This window comes from Uloborus diversus, chromosome 7 (assembly GCF_026930045.1).
Source record: "Uloborus diversus isolate 005 chromosome 7, Udiv.v.3.1, whole genome shotgun sequence".
Lineage (NCBI taxonomy): Eukaryota > Metazoa > Arthropoda > Arachnida > Araneae > Uloboridae > Uloborus > Uloborus diversus.
In genome coordinates, this window is record NC_072737.1 from 150,911,173 (window position 1) to 150,924,714 (window position 13,542).

The window sequence follows — 13,542 nt, forward strand, 5'->3', positions numbered from 1 at the left end:
CTGAAAAAAGTTAATCACCCATTTGTTAAATAGTATTAACTGTTGTAAATGGATAATTGGTGTGAAATTTTTTTAACAGTTTATATTTTTATATAACCAAGTAAAGAAATAGGTAAATTTTGAAACCCACTTGACATTGTACTCTAATAAATATTATATTTATGTGTTTGAATGACGGTCAGTTATAATATTCTTGCTTTTGTTAATGTAGAATGCAGATGTAATCCCTTGGGTTCTGTTAGTCTTCAGTGTGATGAAAATAATGGACAGTGTTTATGTAAACCAAAAGTTACTGGAAGAATGTGTGATAGATGTGAGGTATGTGTTATATATTAAATTATATCTAATATAAAATGATAAATTTTTTAGATCATATATTCAAACCAGTAATGGGCTCCATGTAAATGATGTCACGTTACCCCCCCCCCTAACATGTTTGACCCCCATCCCCTTTTCTATAAGTCTCATGCTTCTTATACCTCTTCCCTTTATTCACATGTTTAGCAAACTCTCTCCTCTTCACAGAGTGACATCATTTTTTGGGGCAACCGCTAACAAGATATGACATTGTGACATAGCTTGTTCTGAAACATTTTACTTTTACAGAAATCCAAAGAATGCCTCAGCCTCCATTCTTCAAAACACGTTTTTGTAACCAGTTTGAATTGTAGGTTCCATGTTTCAAATGTAACGGTTTTTCTTTCTCTCTTTTTTTTAAAGAAAGTATTAATTAACAAGCATTAATTTAAGAAGCTCAGGTTAAATGGTCTGGGTTCTCTGAGTTAATTATTAATTTCCTGTGAAGTCATTTGTTAAATCCATAGAGACATATTTTACTACTTCACTCATCTTCAAAATCAGGCCTGTAACAAGGGCGTCCATATAGGGGGGCAAGGGGGGGAGCCTTGGGTCCCCACCTTAGAAATTAGAATTTCCTTGCTTTTAGTACCTTTTTCTTCCCAAAAATATAAAAATATTTCTTTGCCAGCCATTAATGAATAAGTAATTAAAAATGTAAAATTTTAATGACTCTTATCTGTCCTGAAATCTGCCTCCATGGGGAAAATATCTTGCTAAACCATGGTTAAAATATCTGAGACCCCCTTACAATTTTGCATATGGGCGCCCATGGCCTGTAATCTCAAAAATTTTCAAGAAAAGGAGTTTAACAAAGGGTGCATACACAACCTATTAGATTGAAATACAACAAACATGCCAACATGCTTGTAAATACTTTATTTTCTCAAAAAAAGGCAATGGATCTCGCCCTTTGTCGAGCTCTCTTCTCCTTCGCTTTAAACTTTCTCTCTTTTTGTCCTTAAAGCGGAAGTTATCCAAGGTTTGAATTAATGGCTACGTTACAAAGCACATGGCATAGACTGGGAGTGGAAGGACTCTAGAGGAGCGCCACACTGAAAATTAATGCACTGCTCATTAATTAATGTACCAGCATAGGCGGAGAGAAGGGGCAGAGCCCAACAAAATACACTTCCGAAGGCAGTGCGCTCCAACCAGCCGCAGCTGTGTTGCACAAGCCACCATTGGCGGGAACATCATGATGGCGGTTGTTTAAATGTTTTTTAAAAACACATCAGCACTTTGAAACCTGGCTTCGTGACTTCAAATACAAATTTACTGTTTCTTTTCATAATATTTTTACAGACATTTATATTTGTGTGTGCTTAGTGAGATTTAGTTTGTTCGTTACACTTGAACTTATATTTTTCATTGATAGATTTTCTTTTAATCATACTTAACTTTTTTTTTCTTATTTGGTTTATTGTTCTAAAAGTTTCTTTACTTAGGTGTTTCTAAGATATATGTTGAAATGGTTATTAGCATATTTTCTAAAATGTAATTTATTTTTCAGGATGGTTACTGGAATTTACAGTCTGGTACTGGTTGTGAAGAATGTTTCTGTAATAGAACCGGTTCTCTAGCAACAATTTGTGATAAAAATACTGGTCAGTGCAACTGTAAACCTGGAGTTGGAAGTCAATTCTGTGATCAATGTTTACCTGGTTATTTCATGTTTTCATCTCAAGGCTGCAGAAGCAAGTATTAAATTTCTATTTGTATATTTTTCAAATTATATAAATATTAGTTTTTCTAAATTAAGGTGTGCTTTCCTCTTTATTTCTCTTGGGTTTAATTCTACTGCCATGTATTAGATGAAGAAGACTAAATTTTTCCTAACATTTATATACAAGGTGTGGCTATTAAATAACGAGAGTGTTGCTGTAAAACTATTTATTTTAAATTTATACATATTTAGTTTGTCAACTTCAATATACACCCCTCCTCTATCCTTACAACGCTCCATATGAATTTTTAATTGTTCAAAACAGCTGGAAGTCTTGTTCTGTGAGCTCCTGCATGACACGTGCCGTCTTTTTTCCACAGTTTCAACAAACTGAAACCTTGTTCCTTTTAGTGCAGATTTGACCTTGGGGAACAGATAAAAGTCACAAGGTGCCAGGTCAGGCGAATAAGATGGATGGTCTAAAACTGGGAGATTGTACTTAGCTAGAAACGTCTTGACAGACAATTGCGGAATGTGCCAGCACATTGTCTTGTTGGAGAACACACGACTTGTTCTTCCACAATATGGTTTGTTTTTTCCTTTCTCTTTCAGAGTTGAGCAAGCACCTCAAGGTAGTAATTTTGATTAATTCGATATTTGGATACAATATTTTTGTCTGATTTGGACGTGGAAGGGCGATGTGGGCAGTCATCATTTTCAATGTCTTCTCAGCCATCTTGGGAAATGCTTGAACCACTAAAAACTCACACACATGATAAACTGATAAACATTCATCGCATAAACTTCTTTTAATGCACGATAAGTTTCAGTAGTGGTTTTACCAAGTTTCATGTGAAATTTCACGTTGCTCTACTATTACACTTATCATATTTTTAGGCAAAGCGAAACAAACACTTCTTACATAAACAATGGTTACGGCTAGACTGATTTCTCTGCAAACACGGGAGGTGCTGCAATCGAAAGAGAAGGCTTTACGCTGCACAGCTGTCGGGCATTCGGATTTGGCACATGCATGGTTCTTTAATAGCAGCATCAGTCTCGTTATTTAATAGCCACACCTCGTACGCAGTGAAAAACTTTTAACATGAAACTGAGAGGACTAAAATATTTTTTTATGTTAAAAGAATTTTGTATCTAAATAACTATAGTTGGGGAAACCTAACCCAACAGCATTGTAATGCTAGGACTAGGATCTGCGTAGCCTTTATAATGCTACAATGTTAGGTTTTCTTCCACTATAGTATTAAATCACACATTATACTGTTTGAACCGCTGCCTCATTTCGTGTTAACTGTTTTTTCATGTTAAGCGTTTTACTGCATAGCGTATTTCACTGTATATATACAAATTATTTAGGGCTAAAAGTTAAAGTTTGCTGAGCTAGTCCACTTTACTTTAGTGATTTGTTGGGAAAAAGAAAAAAAAAGAATAGCCTTCATTTTTAATTATTTTTTTATTTTATTTTTTCAATGAAGTTTACCTGTCACATGCATTACACATTTTTAGACTTCATGTTTAGACTTCTCAGTTCTAGCAAAACATCCTCCAAATCAACTGTTGCAAACTTTTTAAGTACATTCTTTCCTTTTCTACTCTTTCCTAATTATCTTTCAGTGTTAATTTCTAACAGTAATAAATAGTTAGCCATTCCATCATCAGACATTTGTCCTGCACATGACAGCTGATATTTTGTTTCAAAAGTAATATTTTAAGAAAATAATGAATCAACCTTTTTTGGCAATGAAATAACATATTTGTGTGTTTCCTTATGCACAAATATTTATCTTATGAAATAAAATATGGGACGAAGTGTCCCTTTTCCTTGGAATGGTTCACTGATGTTTTCATTTTAAACAGAAAGTCTGACTTAAATCACTTTATACATAATATATATGTATGTGATAAGACAGAAATTTAGTTTATCTATATTGCTTCTATTAATGCTGTTGTAAAGTTGCTGTTGTAATAAACAGTAGAGGTTTCCTTTTCCAGTATCTAAGTTTGATGAAATTATATTCATTTTGTGTGATCTTAATTTCTAGGGTGTGATCCTTGTGATAGACCAGGTCATATCTGTGATCCTAACAATGGCCGTTGTGTGTGCCCTCCCTACACCACTGGACAAAGATGTCAAAAGTGTGTGCGTAATGCTTGGGGATACCATCCCACCAATGGTTGTAAGGTAAATTAATTTTAGTTTAACTAACTGTTATGTAACTCTTGTTTCTTCATTATTTTAATACATATACAATTGATCAACTGTAACATATTTTAAAATTGTCGTTGCTTCATTTGTATTCAATGTCAGTTTTAGGATTTTCTTTTTCTGAATATTTTTATCCATGCATAGTTAATCCATTGCTGTGTATAAAAGCTACCTTTCTTTTTTATGTAATGTTTTGAAATATTTCTATGTATAGGTCTAAATGCTATCCTATATTTCTTATATAGGATAGCATAGTCCTGTATGTTTTCAAAAAGTTGTCATTTACTTTCCTTTATAGTGATATGTCCAGTAAGGGATCTGTCATCATAATGGGGGATTTCAATTTTCTGAGTATTGATTGAAATAATTTTTATACTAGTAGTGGCAGAGAAGAGGAATTTTTAAAAGTAATTGGTGACTATTTCTTAGATCAAGTTAGAACTCGGGGGACTCAAGAGGAGGCGATTTTGGATCTAGTTTTCTGTGACATAGGAAGTTCTGTTCAAGGGTTGTGTGTAGGGGATTATATTGGAAATAGTGATCATAACAGCATTAGGTTCTGGATTGAATTTGAAGTGTACAAAGATGAAAATTTTATGTTTGTGCCCAGTTTCAGAAACACTGATTTTGTTGCACTTAGGCAGAGCTTGAAAGAGGTCTTTTCGTTGGGATTGGAAAATAGCGGAGTAGATCAGTAGTGGAATGAATTTAAGGAAAAACTAGCAAAAACGGTGCGGAATTATATTCCTTTTAGGAGAAAAGGTGTTAGTACTAAAATTTGGCCCATATGGTTCTCTAGGGAGATTAAAGAAGCTCTAAATTATAAGCAAGCCACTTTTCGTCAGTTTAAGGAAACTGGCCATTGTGCAGATAGGCTCCAGTATTGTAAGGCAAGGCGAAATTTTAAGTATTTTGTACGGATTCAGAAAAGGGAATTAGAGCAAAGGCTAGCAGATAACATTGTTGGGAATCCTAAAAGGTTTTTTGCTTAGGCTAATTCTGGGAAAAATCAAAATAGTCAAATTGGGCCATTGGTTGATGAGTATGGAAATTTAATCCCTAACAATAATGACATTGCAAATGTTCTTAATAACTTTTTTTCCAGTGTGTTTAACGATAACTGTATCTCAACAGTTGACACTAGCAAGACACAAGCTATTCTGCAACTTCAGGATTTTGTGTTTTTCAGGGAGGAAATTCTATTTCATTTGAAAAAATTTAAAGCAACTAAAGCTCCGGGACCAGATAATCTTTATCCAAAAATTTTAGTTGAATGTGCAGAGGAATTAGTGGATGTTATTTTAAATATTTTCAATGTTTCTTATAACTCAGGGACAGTGCCAGAGGACAGGAAACTGGCTAACATAACGCCGCTCTTCAAAAATGGGTCTAAAAGTGCTGGGAATTATAGACCAGTAAGTCTGACTTCAGTAGTTTGTAAGATTTTCGAAACTTTTGAAAATTTTGAGCTTGTATAAGAGAAATCTGCAATCAGCACATTATAGATAATTGTCTTGGTAAAGGTCTAAAAAAAATGGAAACTTTCTCATAATATTACTTTCAAATGTTTTTGATATTTACTTCACTTTTGCTGTTCTTTTATTCCTTTATTTATCATTATTTTTGATCCATGAGCTTTTATTGTGCATTGCTAATTTTATTGTGTTTTGGAAATGCTTTTGTTTAACAGTTTTTCCTTGTTTTATTTATAAGCTGACTTGTTTTAAGGCAACTACTGCACAAGTAGTTACTTTTGAGAATTATTTATAAGTATTCTGATTATCTCCAGCCCTGTAATTGCAACCTGCAAGGCTCTCCACAACAGAACTGTGATTCGAAGACTGGTAACTGCATATGTCTTGAGGGTTTTGAAGGCAGGCATTGTGATCAATGCAGACATGGGTTTTATGGATTTCCTCAATGTAAAAAGTGTGACTGCAATTTTGATGGTACAATAGAATCTCATTGTCGGGATAATGTCTGTCAATGTAATAGCAGAGGAGATTGCCCCTGTAAGGTAATGTTTCTTGATTTTGTATTCATATATTTTTCTCAATTATAGTTTTAAATTTCATTTATATTTGAAATCGTATTAAACCTTCCCATTGTTATTATCATTATTATAATTTATTATTTTCTGATCTAAACAAAATTAATGTTTTAAACAGCAATATTCTTTTAAGAGGTGGAGAAAAATGTTTCAACTTTGACATGAATGTCATAATCATAATTGACATGAACGTCACAACTGCATTTTACATTCACAAATTTTTTTCCTAATATTCTATGTCAACTGTCAGTGGTTGTTATGTATGTATTTTACCTTATTTTTATCAATTTTTATTATTTATTTACAGTAGTAAATGGACCTAATTTAATGGTTTCATTAATGCTATGCTCTGGGCTTCATTTCTAACAAAAAGAAAAAAAAAAGGGTGGCTAGAACCCCTATGCTTTTCAAAACTTGTTTTATTGTGTAAATACCCTGTGTTCCACCAATTATTGAGAAAATTCACATGAAATTTAAAAGAAGTACGAGAGACGAGTTCTAGCGAGCACGCATGTAAATTAAATCCTGAATTTTAAAATAACTTCATCATGGGTACTTGGGAACTAAACCCTGGGAGTAAAGCGTTCAATGGACCACCTTACTGCAACATCTGGCTGTTCATCCTGGAGCCCTTGGCCATGAAAGTTGAGATAGGCGCCATAGATCTTAGTCCCTATGGGCTATTGCGACATTGAATTTAGTTCTATAAAAATGACTACTAATCTTATGATTAAATAATAATCACTGATTTTATGATGAAATAATATCTTCAATGCTGATATTACAATAAAATGTGTTTTTTTTCATTCCTACTTGTGTACAGTCAAACACTTGAAACACCCTGTTCTACAGTTTGGCATTGACAGGATAAACACATTTAATCCTTGTTTTGAATTCCATGTGGGAGGTAATCCATTTTTTTTTTTGCAACTGGATACAAATATCGGAAAGGGTGTAATCTTATATTAAGTATGATGGCAGTATTTGGCAGAGACAGGTATGGATGCAGGATTTCATTTTAGGGGAGGGGGGGGGGGGGGGCATGCCAAAGAACATAGACTTATGTATAAAAATTTTCTTCTACACCCCCCCCCCCCCCCCCGCAAAAAACTCTTCAAATATGCTTACAAAATCATCAAAACCATTGATAAAAATCTTTAAAAAAAATTTCTTTTAAAATAATTTTTCAGTTTTAGAATGTAAGCTGAAAATTTTTGGAAACGACAACTCAAAGTTTTCGGAAAATTCGGAACACGAAACCCCCTGGTTGATTCATTATTTGCATAATACTCGACACATATCCATCTTAGATTGTAAATTTTGCATGATACTCGACACATCCATCTTGTGTGCAGAAAAATAGCATCACTTAAAATAAAAGAAAACATCACTAGTAATAATAAATGCAGCGAAAATCTGATTAAAATTTTAATATTCCATAAATATAATGCAGACTTGATAAATTACTCACCTACTGATTAATTCCAACTGTAGAAAATTGGAGGTTGACGAAGACGTCTACAGTCTCAGAGTCTACAGGAACTTCTGATGTTTTTCCATCGGTTTTGGGTTCATCAGTTTTTTCAACAGTCCAAAAAAATGGACTACACTGCTTTGTCACTAGAATGCTTCATTGTTTATGTTATAAATCAGGAGTTCCCAAAGTAGGTGCCGCGGCACCCTGGGTTGCCGCAAGGAAGGGGGAGGGGTACCTCGAGCTTTCCACATTTTCAATATGCGTGTATAATTGAAATAGATTAGGAAGCCGTGAAAAAATTGTAATTTGTCAAAGGGTGCCGTGAGCCGGAAAAAATTGGGAACCCCTGTTATATGTAGTTCTTTTCTAACAAACGTGACTTTTTTCAACAGGGTTTCCGTCTAATACAGCGGGCTAGTTTACTAGAACCTTTGTGTAATGAGGTTTTGCGCTAACACGGCACTCAAGTTTTGCATTTCTTACACGATACTAAATCCAAAACGCTGATTTTAACTATTTACAGCACATTTAAAAATAAACTCAGTACGTCTAAGAACGAAGCTATCGGAAAATTACAACAGAAAGAAATTATAACCTACAGAGACTTTTCATTAGAAAAAAACATTTACACATTCAAATATTTTATCAATTGAAGCAATGCCTGTAGCTTCAGATATGGTTTTACAATAACTATCGTTGATTAAATTTGTTGCATAAAAAGCGATTGGGCATCAGACACTTCTTTGTTACTTTTCATTATACTGGTTCTTTGACCCAGCGCCACAGACTAACTGTCTCAAGAAAAGATATTTTACTGTCTACATATTTTAAATACATATGCTTTAAATAGAAATATGACAGTTAATACCAACAAAAAAAGAATTTGAAAACCATTTAATGTTTCTTATTATGGTTTGGGTCCAGCTTTCCTTTCTTTTTTTTCAAGTACTCATTTTCACTACTCAAATGCAATTAACCTTAAAACAGTTTACAAAGTATTGTTGTAGATTTTGTTTGGGGGGGGGGAGTCATGACCCCCATGATCCCCCCTTGTATCTGCCATTGGGCAGAGAGTTGTACTTCTAATTATGAATATAGTATGCTGCATAAATAAATTTAACCACATCCTCTTTAAATAATTTTGATGGAACATTATTTCTCTTTTTTCTTTTTCTGCAGTATTATACACAAAATCACAAAATTTTTGTAGCATAGCACACAAGGGGGCCCATATACAAAATTGTAAGGGGGTGGGGGGCTCAAATATTTTCCCCATGGTTTAGTAGGATATTTCCCCATGGAAACCGATTTCAGGACAGATTAGTTATTAAAGTTTGTCATTTTTAATAACTTATTCATTAATTTCTGGAGAAGAAATGTTTTTACATTTTTGCAAAAAAAAAAAAAAAAAAAAAGTACTAAAAGCAAGGAAGTTCTAATTTGTTTCAGGGAGGGGGGGGGGGGGGCACTTGATCCTCCCTTGCCCTCTTATATAGGCGCCCTTGATTGCACACTTCAGTTACTATATGTAAGACTTTATTTAGATGTTATATTTTTATATAAATAGGGAAATAAAGCAATATTTATTGTCTTTCACAAGAAAAAAAAATCTTAGGCGTTAAATAGTTGTTTAGTATAAAGCTTCTTATAGCATCAAATTACCTGTTTAATATCTGGATCATTTCACGTCCAATCGCCGTCATATCTCCGATTTTGTCCATTAGTTTTTTACACATAGATATCCATGCGATGAGCTCAAATTATTTTTTTAAAAGATTTTCTGAATAAAAATTACTTAAGAGATTTTTTTCAAAAATTCGATTTTTGATCATTCAAAGTCACTTTTGGCATGAATTTAGAAAATCTCTCAAATTTCTTTATTTTTCAACCAATTAAGCTAAATTTGGTATACATTTCAAACTAATACTTTTCCCTTTCAGTGTGAATGACAGAAAGTATTCTGTGAATAGCTAGGTATTGCCACTCTTTATCTGAAGTCAGTTTTTATGCTTTTACAATTAGGAGATTAAATAAGTCATGTCTCCTGAGTACCTACTATGATCTGCATCAAAATTTTTTTGTAGCATATTTAAATCATTTTCTTTGTATGTAGGAAAAAGTAGAAGGATATTTTTTGTTGTTTTGAAATGAAAAGTAAATATTTTGCAGGAAATACAAGTTTTCTATTGCTTTAAATCCCTTTAAAGCTTAAAAAAGCCCAAAAACTTTTCAGAAAAATTAATACTGGACTGTAAAAGGATAAAAATTGATTTGTGTCAATAGTTAATCGCTAAAAAGTTGTTCACTTTGGAAAAGAATTGTGCAAAACCTCCGTTTCAAAGTTCACAAAAAAAAAAAAAGAAAAAAAAAAAGAAAAGAAAAAAAAAAGAAAGAAAGAAAGAAAGAAAAACACTTTTGATTGAAAGTGTACTGAATATTAAGAATAATAACTTAAAAAATAGTGTAAAAAATATTTCTAATGTCCTTATTTTGCATTTTTTTTCGACATTAAAAGATGAAAAAAAAAGAATAATTACTATTGAAAAGTTTTTATAGCATAAACTTGTTTGGATTTCATAACAGCTGACAATGATCTTCCACTCTTAAAACACTCATGCAATACGCATCATTCTTCTTTCGCTTTGAAAGTGAATTGACACATAGCTTTCGACGGTTATGAAATGTGAAATGAAAGGCATGCCTGTGCAGACTGCATTTAATTAAAAAATTTATTACTTCCTTTGTATCAAAAGATGAGAAAATCAGAATTTTTATCAATATGCTTCAAAGAGGTTTTAAAATATACTTCAATCAGCCAAAATTATCTACTTCAGAGAAATCTTTGTGCTGCATGAGTATTGTAAGTGTGGAAGATTATTGTCAGGTGTAACGTAATCCAAACAAGATTATGCTATGAAAACTTTTCCAATAGTAAATTTTTTTTCATCTTTTAATGTCAAAAAAAAAAGCAAAATAATGCTATTAGAAGTATATTTTACACTATTCTTCAAATTATTATTTTTAATATTTAGTACACTTTCAATCAAAAGTGCTTTTTTTTTTTGTGAACTCTGAAACGGAGGTTTTGCTCAATTATTTTCCAAAGTGAACAACTTCTTAGAGATTTACTATTGATACAAATCAATTTTTATCTTTTGACATTCCAGTATTAATTATTCTGAAAGGTTTTTGGGCATTTTTAAGCTTAAAAGGAATTTAAAGCAATAGAAAGTTTGTATTTTCTGCAAAACACGCTTTATTTTTTTTATTTCGAAACAACAAAAAACACCCTTCTACTTTTTTCTACATAGCAAGAGAATAATTTAAATATGCTACAAAAAAAAAAAAAAAAAAAAAAAAAATGCAGATCATAGTAGGTACTCTGGAGATATGACTTTTTTAATCTCCCAAATGAAAAAGCATAACACCCAACTATTCACAGAATACTGTCTGTCATTCACACTGAAAGAGAAAAGTATTAGCTTGAAATTGATACCAAATTCAGCTTAATTAGTTGAAAAATAAAGAAATTAGAGAGATTTCCTTAATTTATGCCAAAACGGTGACTCCAAAAAATAATCAAAAATAGAATTTTTGAAAAAATCTCAAAAGAGCGTAATTTTTATTCAAAAAATCGTTTAAAAAATATTTGAGCTTATCTCATGGATGATTAAAGTGAAAAAAACCAACGTACTACACTGCTGAAGAGGCTCCATTGTAACCTTGAAATAGCTATATGCTGTATTTTCTTCATAATTTGTGCTTTATTTACATTGGTTTTTTCACTTAAGGTGCCGCGGGATAGAGATCTAATTTGAAACTTGCCCACCGCTTCACTTCAGATCTTTTTTCGACACGGCGAGAAGGCATGTGCTAAGCTCACATGATTGACAGGCGAGCATCCAATCAGAAAAGGAATTGACACTGCATCTAGGACCCACTCACATGTTATTTATTAGCTGCCATCCCAATAATGGACAACCTTCAGGGGTTGAGGTTTCCCCTTGTTGCTTTGACTTGTTTACTATTTACTACGCCTACGGTCACTCCGGGGCTTTTAGGAAGACCCTTTGCTTTGCTATAAGACAGGAGACTTCCAGAATCGGCTCGTTGAGTTAGGAAAGAAAACTTTCATTGCCGCTAGAGAGAGAGAGAGAAATTACGATTTGAAAGAAAAAGAAACTTTAGTTTTGCAATGAGTTAGTCTTTACTGTTTTCAACCATTTTTGAACGTTGGGAAAAAGCATTTAAATGCAAGATTTTTTTTTTGCTAAAAGACATTTTGAGAAAGTTATGAAATTTTTTTGAAATTGAAAAAACGTATTAAAACTACATACACACGTGTATTATTTTAAAGTAATGCACGCATGAATAATACATTTGTACATTTTCTTTATTCTTACATTCTACGCAATCTACAGCTCCATACAGTATTAGACTATTGTAGGTTGGAAAAGGGTAAGGTTTTGGAAGGGGGATTAGTTTTAACGCCCCATCTCCACCCCCTTCCCCTTTTCTTTCAGTTTTGGACAGTTTCATGGTCATAATTTTTATTTGGACAAGAAGGAGTATTATAATAACCATTAACATTTCCATGTGGGTTTAGAGAGGTGCAACGTTCAAAAGCACGCGTATTTGGATTAAGGTAAGAGTCTTGTATAGGCATTCCCCCTAAAATATTCAAACGATCATGAAAAATATCTTTTTCCTAGAGGTTTGTTTTACAATTCTTTCACTTAGTAATTCTTTGGTGTAAAACCTGAGTATCGGACTCACTTCTATGAGCCCCATGTTCAAAAAATATGTTTTATTCAAATTATTCTAATTAAATAATTGAGATTAAAAATGAAATCAAGTTTTTTTGCAATGTAATATTGCTGCTTTTCCATAGCTCATGGACCGCCATCACTAATAATCACCGCCTGCTAACACTTCTTGATATAGGGATGGGGGCGGTGCATCCCTTTATTGAAAATCTGTGGTGCAGCTCGAATGCAACATGTAGTGTTTTCATGCCCTATTAAAAACATTTTTTGCAACAGAAAACATTTTTTGGACACAGGGCTTACAGGTGTCCAAAACCCTGGTTTTACTTCAGAGAAAAAAAAAAGGAAAACAAACCCTAGTATAAAAAATACAGCATTTTCGATACATTTTTTTTAAAATAGGGGAACACCATTCTTTCTGATTCTTATGTAAAATGCGACCCTCCCTCTGATCCAAATATAACCGCTGTTTTCTCCCATCACCCCTACTTATTTATTTATTCATTTGGCCGCACAGTGTAATTCGACAGGAATACTAATAAGGCGAACCATGTTCTTATCTCTTCTGTCATACCCATCGCTACACTGTTACCTGGTGACAAAAAACTGCTAGTTGATAGCACTTTATCATCAGTTAGACTATTTGATAAGGATGAAGTCACAATTGAGCTGATAAGTGTTATGTTGCATCAAAAATAAGGGGAAAGCCGATATTTGAGTTTTTGATCAAATGAATCAGTAAATAAAAGGTTGAAAATAAATGAAATGATACTGAACGCACATAGGAATTTTGCAAGGGGAAGGTGCAAGATCAAAAGCCCCATTCTCATACCATACTCCCAATACGCCAAACATATTGACTTGATTTTGTCGATTCTTGAGAACGAAAAACAGTAAAAAGTAAACTATTGAATAAATAATTAGCTTTATTTAACGAAATAAACTTAAATAAATTACCAGAAAGCAAAATAATATACGCATTAACTTTTCTCATAAGTA

The 13,542-nt window shown here is 32.9% G+C and overlaps 1 protein-coding gene across 1 annotated transcript in view; it reads left to right on the forward strand.

Annotated features, from left to right (window-relative positions):
- The window catches only part of LOC129225795 (laminin subunit alpha-2-like), a 220,437-nt gene that overhangs the window by 114,193 nt on the left and 92,702 nt on the right, over positions 1-13,542 (forward strand). Inside the window, exons 23-26 of the mRNA XM_054860304.1 lie at positions 212-318; positions 1,871-2,054; positions 4,087-4,226; positions 6,040-6,267. Of these exons, the coding sequence (XP_054716279.1) occupies positions 212-318; positions 1,871-2,054; positions 4,087-4,226; positions 6,040-6,267 (659 nt within the window). The remainder of the gene's footprint in view (positions 1-211; positions 319-1,870; positions 2,055-4,086; positions 4,227-6,039; positions 6,268-13,542) is intronic.